This window comes from Heteronotia binoei, chromosome 13, assembly GCF_032191835.1.
Source record: "Heteronotia binoei isolate CCM8104 ecotype False Entrance Well chromosome 13, APGP_CSIRO_Hbin_v1, whole genome shotgun sequence".
In the NCBI taxonomy this organism is placed as follows: Eukaryota; Metazoa; Chordata; class Lepidosauria; order Squamata; family Gekkonidae; genus Heteronotia; species Heteronotia binoei.
The window spans coordinates 10,424,057-10,436,432 of NC_083235.1; the positions used below are offsets into that span (position 1 = coordinate 10,424,057).

The 12,376-nt window shown below is 48.9% G+C and overlaps 1 protein-coding gene across 1 annotated transcript in view; it reads right to left on the reverse strand.

Annotated features, from left to right (window-relative positions):
• Nucleotides 1-2,882: 2,882 nt before the first annotated feature.
• Nucleotides 2,883-12,376, reverse strand: part of PIK3R5 (phosphoinositide-3-kinase regulatory subunit 5) — a 54,139-nt gene continuing 44,645 nt past the window's right edge. Inside the window, exons 15-18 of the mRNA XM_060252480.1 lie at nt 9,815-9,908; nt 7,054-7,136; nt 6,298-6,410; nt 2,883-3,051 (exon numbers count right to left, since the gene is read on the reverse strand). Coding sequence (XP_060108463.1) covers nt 2,904-3,051; nt 6,298-6,410; nt 7,054-7,136; nt 9,815-9,908 — 438 coding nt within the window. The 3' untranslated portion in view covers nt 2,883-2,903. The remainder of the gene's footprint in view (nt 3,052-6,297; nt 6,411-7,053; nt 7,137-9,814; nt 9,909-12,376) is intronic.

Sequence of the window (12,376 nt, forward strand, 5' to 3'; positions counted from 1 at the left end):
GGTCTGGAGACCAAGTCCTATGAGGAAAGGCTGAAGGAGCTGGGGATGTTTAGCCTGGAGAGGAGGCGGCTGAGAGGTGATAGGATCACCATCTTCAAGTACTTGAAGGGCTGTCATCTAGAGGATGGTGTGGAATTGTTTTCTGTGGCCCCTGAAGGTAGGACTAGAACCAGGGCTTTTTTTGAGCAGGAACGCACAGGAACACAGTTCCGGCTGGCTTGGTGTCAGGGGTGTGTGGCCTGATATGCAAATGAGTTCCTTCTGGGCTTTTTCTGCACAAAAGCCCTGTGTGAAACAATGGTGCTGTCAGGGGGTGTGGCCTAATATACAAATGAGTTCCTGCTGGACTTTTCCTACCAAAAAAGCCCTGACCAGAACCAATGGGTTGAAATTAAATCAAAAGAGTTTCCGGCTCAACATTAGGAAGAACTTGCGGTTCCTCAGTGGAACAGGCTTCCTCCTCGGGAGGTGGTGGGCTCTCCTTCCTTGGAGGTTTTTCAACAGAGGCTAGATGGCCCTCTGACAGCGATGAAGATCCTGTGAATTTAGGGGGAGGTGTTTGTGAGTTTAGAGCGGTTCCTCAGTGGAAGAGGCTTCCTCGGGAGGTGGTGGGCTCTCCTTCCTTGGAGGTTTTTCAACAGAGGCTAGATGGCCACCTGACAGCAATGAGGATCCTGTGAATTTAGGGGGAGGTGTCTGTGAGTTTCCTGCATTGTGCAGGGGGTTGGACTAGATGACCCAGGAGGTCCCTTCCAACTCTATGATTCATATGAAGAAATAGGGTTGCCGACATCCAGGTGGGGCCTGAAGTGCTTCTGGAATTACAAGTGATCTCCAGGCGATGGGAATCACTTCTACTGGATTAATTGGCAGCTTTGGAAGGTGGACTCGATAGCATTATGTCCAGCTGAGGTCCATCTCCTCTTCAGGCTCCACCTGCAAATCTTCAGGAATTTCTCAACACAGATTAGGCAATCCTATGACAGGGTGAAAGAGGAAAGAGCAAAAGTAGGCTTGAAACTCAACATCAAAAACAAACTAAGATCACGGCGTCCGGCCCCTTGGCAAATAGAAGGGGAAAACAGGTAAGCAGTGACACATTTCACATTCCTGGGACCCAAGATCACTGCAGATGGTGACTGTAGCCATGAAATTAAAATACGTTTGCTCCTTGGGAGGACAGCTATGGCGAACCTAGGTCGTATAATGAAAAGTAGAGACATCACCCTGCCAACAAAAGTCTGTATAGTCAAAGAGATTGTATTCCCAGTAGTAATGTATAGCTATGAGAGTTGGACCATAAGGAAGGCTGAGCGCAGAAGAATAGATGCTTTCAAGTTATGGTGCTAGAGAAGAATCTTGAGAGTCCCTTGGACTGCAAGAAAATCAAACCAGTCAGTCCTAAGGGACATCAACCCTGACTGTTCCCTGGAAGGTCAGATGCTGAAGCTGAAGCTCAAATCCTTTGGCCACCAAGTGAGAAGGAAGCACTCCTTGGAGAAGACCCTGATGCTGGGAAAGACAGAAGCCAAAAGAAGAAGGAGACAGCAAAAGATGAGCGCAGAAGAATAGATGCTTTTGAGATGTGGTGCTGGAGAAGACTCTGGAGAGTCCCTTGGAATGCAAGAAGATCCAATCAGTCAGTCCTAAGGGAGATCAACCCAGACTGTTCCCTGGAAGGTCAGATGCTGAAGCTGAAGCTCAAATACTTTGGCCACCCAATGAGAAGGGAGCACTCCCTGGAGAAGACCCTGATGCTGGGAAAGACAGAAGGCAAAAGAAGAAGGGGATGGCAAAAGATGGGATGGCTGGACAGCGTTACTGATGTAACAAACACAAATTTGAGTAGACTTCGGAGGATGGTGGAAGACAGGAGAGTCTGGCGTGACTTTGTCCAGGGGGTCGCAAAGAGTCGGACTCGACTGTGCGACTGAACAACAACAACAAATGACAGAGCCATCTTTTTTTAAAAAAAGACTAGAAGTCATGCTGTATGAAAATGCTGCTTTATTTAAAAAAAAACATTTACAGTTAATTAAAATCTTTTAATATTTTACAAAAGCAAGACACCAATTCTATAGCTGGTTCTGTACAACTTAATTCTGCCAGGCAGCCCTTGAGTTTGTTAAGAGATGCGCAAACACACAGAGCTATTGTAGATTACAATTTCTCAGTTACAATTGGAATCTGTTTTGCATGGGGTTAGAAGTACAGTGTACAGAGAGTGCGTTCTCTCTTTCCACTTTCAAAAGACTGTTAAACGGTGGCGACTTAAAATCACAGTGGCTCCTTTGCACGATGCAAGATGTATTGGTTGCAGGAAGACTCCTGTGAAAGCAAGGTGTTAGTTTGATTTTAACCCAAGGCAAACAGCTCTTTTAGCAAAGTAACCAAGTCTATTCCATTTTTCTTCTGTGCAGAAAATGCAATGCTAATGATCTCTTTATGACAGGGGTGTCAAACATGCAGCCTGAAGGCTGAATCAGGCCCTCGGAGGGCTCCTATCAGGCCCCCCGAACAACCGGCTGTCATCTGCTTCCTTCTTCCTCTCTCTTGCTTCCTTCTGCGTAACAGCTTGCTTTGCAAGGCTTGCTCAATCGCACAGCAGAGCTACAGAGCAAAGTAATGAAGGACGGGCACCTTCTTTGGGGGCTCATAGAATTGTATCCCCTGTTCCAATCCTTTTGAAACTTGGGAGATTTTTTAAGAAGAGGCATCGGATACTATGGTGCAAATGTGGTGCCTCTACCTCAAAAAACAGCCCCCCAAGAGCCCCAGATACCTGCTGATCAATTCTCCATTATTCCCTACAGGAATCGTTCTCCATAGGGAATATGGTGTTTCTGGCAGCAGCGTCAAAGAGCGCTGGGAGTGGTTTGTTTGTTTCATCCTCGCTGCCTTCCTCAGGGCAGTGCCCCACCAAAAGTGGCAATAGGCAAGCACAGAAGAGAGCAGGAATCGGAGGGATCTCGGGTAGGGAGGAGAGAAGCCGGCCTTCCTCCAAAGCGGGGCTCGTTGGTCTCAGGTTTGCAGCACGCTGTGATTTCACACCTGCAAAAACAGCACAACAGAGATCACAGGCTGATCCAAAGAGGAGAAGGCACAAAGAAGAACAGGAATTAGGTTCCCGAAGGTCTTTCAGATACTGGAACAAAGTAGGAGTCAATTGCATCTTTAAGACCAACAAAGTTTTATATATCCAATATCATAATCATTGTCGTTATCATGGTCTTCTTTTAATGGCCTGTTTAGACTCTTCAGATCCTCACAGGTGTATCCTGGAGAAAATATTACTAACTTCCCCTGGTGTCTTTCTTTCTTTTGTTCTTTCTTTTTCTTTCTTCCTTCCTTCTTTTCTTCCTTTCCTTTCCCTCTTTCTTTCTTTCTTTCTTTCTTTCTTTCTTTCTTTCTTTCTTCCTTCCTTCCTTCCTTCTCCTTCCTTTCCTTCCTTCTTCCTTCCTTCTTCTTCCTTCCCTTTCCTTCCTTCCCTTTCCCTTCCTTTCCTTCCTTTCCTTCTTCCTTCTCTTCCTTCCTTCTTCCTTCCTTCCTTCCTTCCTTCCCTTTCCCCATTTACTTCCTTTCCCCCCTTTCCTTCCTTCCTTCCTTCCTTCCTTCCTTCCTTCCTTCGCTTCCCTTTCCTTCCTTCTTTCCTTCCTTCTCTTCCTTCCTTCCCTTTCCCCCTTTCTTCCTTTCCCCCTTTCCTCCTTCCTTTCCTTCCTTCCTTCCTTCCTTCCTTCCTTCCCTCCATTACCTTCCTTTCCCCCTTCCTTCCTTCTTCCTCCTTCCTTCCTTCCTTCCTTCCTTCCCTTTCCTCCCTTTACTTCCTTCCCCCTTTTCTTCCTTCCTTCCTTCCTCCTTCCTTCTTTCCTTGCCTTCCTTCCTTCCTTCCCTTTCTCCCCATTACTCCTTCTTCCCCTTTTCCTTCCTTCTTCCTTCCTTCCTTCCTTCCTTCCGCCTTCCTTCCTTCCCTTCCTTCCTTCCTTCCTTCTTTCCTTCCCCCCATTTACTTCCTTTCCCCCTTTCCTTCCTTCCTTCCTTCCTTCCTTCCTTCCTTCCTTCCTTCCTTCCTTCCTTCCTTCCTTCCTTCCTTCCTTCCTTCCTTCCTTCCTTCCTTCCTCATATGATAAGCTTATTGAAATGTCCAAGTTATACAGAACTTTGTTGAATGAAGTAGTATCAAGCAATTCCACACACAACAAAATTCTACTGTGCATAAAGTACTATAATATATATAACCTTATATAACATCTTATTTAGTATTTAAGATATTGTCCAGTTGGCCAATAAACAACTTTATATGTATAAATAAATATCCTATTAAGGGTAAATTAATGGACAATTGGGTTAGAATTTTCAACTCTGAAGTTAAGAATATTGCCTTGCTCCTTCCCAAGCCAAGGAAAGGCAATACTTAAATAAAAAGAGAAAGGAGAGCTAAAGTTAGAAATCATTTATAGTAAGAGAAATTGAAGGTAAGTTGTATTAATAGGTAGGGTGCTTTTAGACTCCGTATACTCCAGAAATGGAAGCCATTTTTTCTTCAAAGGACGTGACCTTGGGACAAATGCTGGACACGGAAAGTTGTGCCAAGATTTTCTCCATGAGGGCCCACCAATCAAACCCGTGTAACCTTTCTGGCTGCACCAATCAGTCCCCCGTTGTTTGCCGCCGCTCTGTTCAAGAGGCTTTAATCCTTTTCTCCTTCCCCACCCTTACCATCTAGCCCAGGGGTGTCAAACACGCAGTTCTGGGGCCGAATCAGGCCCCCGGAGGGCTCCTATCAGGCCCCCGAGCAACTAGCTGTCATCTGCTTCCTTCTCCCTATATCTTGCTTTGCAAGGCTTGCTCAATAGCACAGAAGCTACAGGGCAAAACCTCTATTTTCTCCATTGGCTGAGCCTCCTCCCTTGGGGAGGAAAAGGGGAGGGAGAGCTTGCTTTGCCAGGCTCTCTGAGTTACACAGCACAGCTACTGAGCCAAGCCTCCCTTCCTTCTATTGGCTGAGGCTCCTCCTATCTCCAGTCTTCTGGGGAAGGAAGAAAAAAGCCAGAGCTTCCTTTGCTCAGTTTCCTAGATCCCATGAGAGAAATACAAAGAAAGCTTATTTAAGACCAATGAGTGCTAACGTTTTAATCATGTTTTAAGTTTATAAAATATATATATTTGTGTTTGTCTGTGTTCTTTATAAAATTTATATCTCTGCTAAAAAAAAAGGTGAATGTAGTCCCCTGTGCAAGAACCAGTCTGGGATGATGTTGCTTTCACAACATTTTCATGACAGACTTTTTACGGGGTGGTGTGCCATTGCCTTCCCCAGTCATCTCCACTTTTCCCCCAGCAAGCTGGGGGCTCCTTTGACCGACCTCGGAAGGATGGAAGGCTGAGGCAACCTGGAGCCGGCGACCTGAACCCAGCTTCTGCTGGGATCGAACTCAGGTCGTGAACAAAGCTTAGGACTGCAGTACTGCAGCTTGACCACTCTACGCCTCGGGGTTCTTATCTCCGCTACCTAATCTTAGATAGGTACACACAGGGCCGGCCTGACGCCCTGGGACGCCCTAGGCAGACTTGCTGCCTGGCGCCCCCTCAAACGCCCCCCCGGCTCCCCCCCTGCGGCTCTGTGCCCCCTCCCTGCCCCCACGCATGATGTCCCGCCTGGCTCCCCCCCCGGCACTCTGCTCGCCTGCCCGCCACCGTGCTCCGCTCACTCCCTTCCCCCTGGGGCTTGCTGGCTAAAAGTAAGCTTAGCTGGCGAGCAGCCCGTGCCTGCACGTTTTGTTAAGAGAGGCCAGTGGAGCGCCTGGGGGGGAGGTAGGTGGCAGCGGCCCGTAGGGGACTAGCGGCAGCAGCAGGGGGGAGGGAGGCAAGCTAAGCGCTTGCCTGGGGCACCGGAGGGGGGGGGCAAGAGCCCACTTTGCCGCCCCTGCCTCTCGGCGCCCTAGGCAACTGCCTAGTTTGCCTAGCGGGAGGGCCGGCCCTGGGTACGCACACAGCCCGGCCCAACAAGGTCTCATTTCTGTCAGATCCGGCCTTCGTAACAAATGAGTTCGACACCCCTGGTAAGTGCAGGGGGAGATGAAAGCTTGTGCATCATTTTGTGATAATAAAAAAGATAACGTGGGTGTTCACAGGATATTCTGAGAGCTGACACTGAGAGCCTGCCCGCCCCCCCTAAACAAAAAATCCTGCCTGTGGTCCCACCAAATTAAAACCCCTCCCTCTGTGTAAAGCCTGATGACAGTTGCAGCAAAGGTTTCTTTCTCTCTCTCTCTCTCTCTCTCTCTCCCCATCCCCTACCTAGTGACACTCTGCAGAATCTTCCTCTCGTCCTGGTCCAGGCATACAGCGAAGGAACAGTTGACCCCTGTGATCTGGACTTTGTCCGCTTTGATCTCAGACACGTTGATCTGCTGCAAGAGAGACAAAAATCCCACATCACACGTTGGTGGTAGCTGTCAAGGGCGGAGCGGGGAGGGATGAGTGGGTGCTAACGGGGGTTTGTTTTGTAGAAAAATAGGGGGCGGGGCTCATTAACATAACTCATTAGCATGTGCTGACCCCCCCCCCACCAGCCAAAAGCAACCTGATGCAAGAAAGGAGAGCCCCGGGCGAGTGAGGCCTGCTTGGGCTGGCTAGAGATTCAGCCAGCTCAAGCAGGCCCCGCTTACCCAGGGCTCTCCTTTGCTGGCTGCCCCCAGTCAAAAGGCCAACAAGTCACCCAAAATCACACAAGAAGTGGAGAAAGGGTGGTGTGGGCTTCTCCAGGAGTGAATGAGGGCAAAGCCCTCACTTCTCCAGGAGTGAATGAGTGAATGAGGGCAAAGCCTCTGGTGGCTGGCTGGCTGCCCGCTCTCCTAATCCAGGGATTGTTATGCAGCTGCACCTACTATTCAATGGACAAGGTAGGTGGGGAGGAGGAGGGGGGACCCTCAGAAAGGTTCAGGAGCTGTGCTCCTGTGAGCTGAATTGAAGGCTTGGGTGCTAAAACAATCCTCCCCTCCCAACAAAAACGTGATAAATTCAGAAAGTGAAAGGGTGGGTCAGCCAGGTTACCTGATTGAAAGTCTTCTTGGACTTGGAGCTTTGCCTCTTGATGACTTCTGTCACGGTGAGCGTCAAGCACTCTGTTTTGGAATCTGGAACACAAAGGAGAGGAGCCCTGTGACAGAAGAAACCTCCAGAAAACAATTCATTACAGTGGCCCCAACCTTTTTGGCACCAGGGACCGATTTTGTGGAAGAAGAATTGCAGATTCATACCCTGCCCTTCTCCCTGAATCAGAGGCTCAGCGCGGCTCACAGTCTCCTCTATCTCTCTGTGAGGTCTCTGACAGCAGCTGCCCTTTCAAAGACAACCTCTGCCAGAGCTACGGCTGACCCAAGGCCATTCCAGCAGCTGCAAGTGGAGGAGTGGGGAATCCAACCCGGTTCTCCCAGATAAGAGTCTGTGCACTTAACCGCTCCACCAAAGTGGCTCTCTAGAGGAAGAGAATGGATTTATATCCCACTCTTCACTCTGAATCTCAGAGTGGTTCACAATCTCCTTTATCTTCCTCCCCCACAACAGACACCCTTTGAGGTGGGTGGGGCTGAGAGAGCTCTGACAGAAGCCGCCCTTTCAAGGACAGCTCTGCCAGAGCTATGGCTGACCCAAGGCCATTCCAGCAGCTGCAAGTGGAGGAGTGGGGAAGCAAACCCAGTTCTCCCAGATAAGAGTCTGCACACTTCACCACTACACCAAACTGGCTCTCTGGAAGACAATTTTGCCATGGATTGGTGGGGGTGCTGGGGGTTTTGCTTCCCCAGGCTGCCCCTACCCTGTGCCCGCCACCCATGGGGGTCTTTAAATGAGGAGTGGGCAAAGGTCTCTGCCTCACTCTGCGGCCCGGTTGCCAACAGGCCACGGACCGAGGTTTGGGGACCCCTGCTTCATTAGTTCCTGGCATCTGTTAGGAGTTGGCATAGCGATCAGTGTTGAATTAGGATCTGGGAGTTATTTTGGGGATAAACTGTGCTGCCCTGAGCTCCTTGCAGGAAGGGCAAAACCAAAAGGCATGCACAGGTGAGATTAGCATTGCCAAGATTAGCATTGCTCCAGCAACTCCTGGAAGCAACTGGGGGGACACTCTGTGCATTCTGTAAATGCTAGAGCAGGGGTGTCGAACTCATTTGTTATGAGGGCCGGATCTGGCATACGTGAGACCTTGTCAGGCCGGGCCATGTTGGGCCGGGCCACGTGTGTACCTATTTAAGATTCGGTAGCAGAGATATAAACTTTATAAAGGACACAGACAAACACAATTACAGATTTTTTCTTCTTCTGCTGCTGCTATGGAAGGTAATTAGCAGCAGCGTGGTGCAGAATGGTAAAGCAGCAATACTGCAGTACTGTGATCCGAACTCTCTGCTCACGACTTGAGTTCGATTCCAGCGGAAGCTGGATTCAGGTAGCCAGCCCAAGGTTGACTCAGCCTTCCATCCTTCCGAGGTCGGTCAAATGAGTCCCCAGCTTGCTGGGGGGAAAGTGTAAAAGACTGGGGAAGGCAATGGCAAACCACCCCGTAAAAAGTCTGCCGTGAAAACGTTGTGAGAGCAACGTCACCCCAGAGTCGGAAATGACTGCTGCTTGCACAGGGGACCTTTCCTTTGTAGACTATGTATAGAGGATCGTTACAACGAATTCTGGCACTACTGGATCAATTGAATTTTATTAACAATATAAAAAGTCCCAAGAAGAAGGATTTCATATCCGAAACGGTTTCCATAACTGGACTGGCAGGACGTTGGGTTGCCTTATGTGGACAGCAGCTGCGACAGACAACTGGCGTGGCTTTCCTCGTGTATTTTTCCCATTATTATATTCTATGCCAAGGGTGGCGAAACTTGCTTCATGTAAGAGCCACACAGAATAAACGTCAGATGTTTGAGAGCCACAAGACATGAATGTCAAGTGCTGCAAGGCATGCAAGAAGGATGGAAGGAAAGGCAGAAGAAAGCAAATCGATGGGGAGGGAGGGAGAGGTGGAAAGAAAGCAATTTTAACTTTAAATGCATTCTTCAAGTTGCCAACTAGCTTAGCTTGGAGAAGTGATTTAAAGAGAGAAATACCTTCTCCAAGATGGCCGACGGAGTGGTGGGGGCTTGGAGAGCCACAAAATATGTGTGAAAGAGCCACAGTTTGGCCACCCCTGTTCTATGATGATAAAAAGGTAAAGCTAGTCCCCTGTGCAAGCACCAGTCATTTTTGACTCTGGGGTGAAATTGCTTTCACAACGTTTTCACGGCAGACTTTTTACGGGGTGGTTTGCCATTGCCTTCCCCAGTCATCTACACTTCCCCCCCCCCCCCCAGCAAGCTGGGTTCTCATTTGACTGACCTCGGAAGGATGGAAGGCTGAGTCAACCTTGAGCCGGCTACCTGAACCAACTTCCGCCGGGATCGAACTCAGGTCGTGAGCAGAGAGTTCAGACCACAGCACTGCAGTACTGCAGCTTTACCACTCTGCGCCACAGGGCTATTTCTATGATGATACATGGTGACAATTGATGTTGTATTTGGGGATATAGTGGCATTTAAATACATTTCTGTTGAATTTCTGGTACACAAGAGAGTTGGTTGTGTATTTCTGAAGCTTTTCTTCCTCTGTCGTCCCGATACTACTGTGACCCCAACTGGGGATTGGCAGCCCTAATCTCTTGCCTTCAAAGCCGTACAGGGGTCACCGTAAGTCTGTTGTGACTTGATGGCACTTCACACACAGGCCTCCCCTGATTTCTGTTTTGCTCAGAGAAAATAAAATGGCCGCCGGTCCTTACCAAGCTGTTCTGGTCTGTTACAGGTCTTGCTGAGATCGATGGACGTGCAGACTTTCTCAGTGTCGTTCCAGCGGTTCCTTCCACTGACTGCTCTCTGGTGGGACCAGAAATGGATTACTCTTTAGGGGATGACAGGCTGTGTGTTAGGGTTGCCAAGTCCAATTCAAGAAATATCTGGGGACTTTGGGGTTGGAGCCAGGAGACTTTGGGGGTGGAGCCAGGAGACATTGGGGCGGAGCCAAGAGCAAGGGTGTGACAAGCATAATTGAACTTCAAGGGAGTTCTGGCCACCACATTTAAAGGGACTGCACATCTTTTTAAATGCCTTCCTTCCATAGGAAATAATAAAGGATAGGGGCACCTTTTTGGGGGGCTCATAGAATTGGACCTCCTGGTCCAATCTTTTTGAAACTTGGGAGTATTTTGGGAGAGGTACTGGATGCTGTACTGAAAATTTGGTGCCTCTATCTCAAAAAACAGCCCCCCCAGAGCCCCTGATACCCGCGGATCAATTCCCCATCATTCCCTATGAGAATTGTTCATGGTGGTGCATGATGGCTGTGGGGGTGGGGCTTCCCCCGCTGGCCAGCTGGCTGGGGGAGGGGGGAAGCCTGTAAAAACCGGGGGATCCCCCTCTGGGACCTGGGGATTGGGAAGCCTACTGTGTGTGTGTGTGTGTTTCCCTTCCTTCACAAAACACAGGAAGAAGAAGAAGACCGTAGATTTATACCCAGCCCTCCTCTCTGAATCAGAGACTCAGAGCAGCTTACAATCTCCTTTATCTTCTCCCCCCAACAACAGACACCCTGTGAGGCGGGTGGAGCTGAGAGAGCATTCCCAGAAGCTGCCCTTTCAAGGACAACTCTGTGAGAGCTATGGTTGACCCAAGGCCATTCCAGCAGCTGCAAGTGGAGGAGTGGGGAATCAAACACGGTTCTCCCCAGATAGGAGTCCGCCCGTACACTTTACCACGACACCAAAACTGGCTCTGCAAAACTTGCAACAACCCTGCTCAAACCAAGGTTCCCCAGAGCGCCTCCAAAGCAAGATAGCTGGACTCTAGCCCATTTTAAAATTCTGTTTAACTGTGCCTCACTCAGGCCTCGGATTCAGCAGGAGCGCAACTTCTGAACCTTTCTGAGGGTTCCCCCTCTTCCTCCCCACCTACCTTGTCCATTGAATAGCAGGTGCAGCTGCATAACAATTAGGGGTTGCCAATCCCCAGGTGGGGGCAGGGGATCCCCGGTTTGGAGACCCCTCCCCCCCACTTTAGGGTCATCAGAAAGCGGGGGGAGGGGAGGGAAATGTCTGCTAGGAACTCTATTATTCCCTATGGAGATTTATTCCCATAGAAAAATCATGGAGAATTGATCTGCAGGTATCTGGGGCTCTGGGGGTGCTGTTTTTTTGGGGTAGAGGCACCACCAAATTTTCAGTATAGCATCTAGTGCCTCTTCCCAAAATTACCCCCCAAGTTTCAAAAAGATTGAACCAGGGGATCCAATTCTGTGAGCCCCAAAAGAAGGTGCCCCTATCCTTCATTATTTCCTATGGATGGAAGGAATTGAAAAGGTGTGCCGTCCTTTAAATGTGATGGCCAGAACTCCCTTTGGAGTTCAATTATGCTTGTCACAGCCTTGATCTTGGCTCCACCCCTAATGTCTCCTGGCTCCACCCCCAAAGTCCCCAGATATTTCTTGAATTGGACTTGGCAACTCTAATAACATAAGAACATAAGAGAAGCCATGTTAGATCAGGCCAATGGCCCATCCAGTCCAACACTCTGTGTCACACAGTGGCCAAAAAAAATTATATATATATATATAATATATATATATATATATATACACATATATACACACACACACACACACACACACTGTGGCTAATAGCCACTGATGGACCTCTGCTCCATATTTTTATCTAAACCCCTCTTGAAGGTGGCTATGCTTGTGGCCAGCCACCACCTCCCTGTGGCAGTGAATTCCACATGTTAATCTCCTTTGGGTGAAGAAGTACTTCCTTTTATCCATTTTAACCTGTCTGCTCAGCAATTTCATCGAATGCCCATGAGTTCTTGTATTGTGAGAAAGGGAGAAAAGGACTTCTTTCTCTACTTTCTCCATCCCATGCATTATCTTGTAAACCTCTATCATGTCACCCCACAGTTGACGTTTCCTCCAAGCTAAAAAGTCCCAAGCGTTTCAACCTTTCTTCATAGGAAAGTGTTCTAGCCCTTTAACAATTCCCTGGAATAACAATTCCAGCAATAAACAATTCCAGGAATAATAATTCCTGGATGAGGAGAGCGGGCAGCCAGCCAGTCACCAGGGGCTTTGCCACACCCCCAGCAGCCCTCATTCACCTCTGGAGTAGGGTTGCCAATCTCCAGGTGGGGGCAGGGGATTCCCTGGTTTGGAGGGCCCTCTCCCGCTTCAGGGTCATCAGAAAGCGGAGGAGGGAGGAAAGAAAATGTCTGCTGGGCACTCCATTATTCCCCTATAGTGCCCTTATCCTTCATTTCTTACAAATGGAGGGAAGGCATTAAAAAGGCCCCTTTAA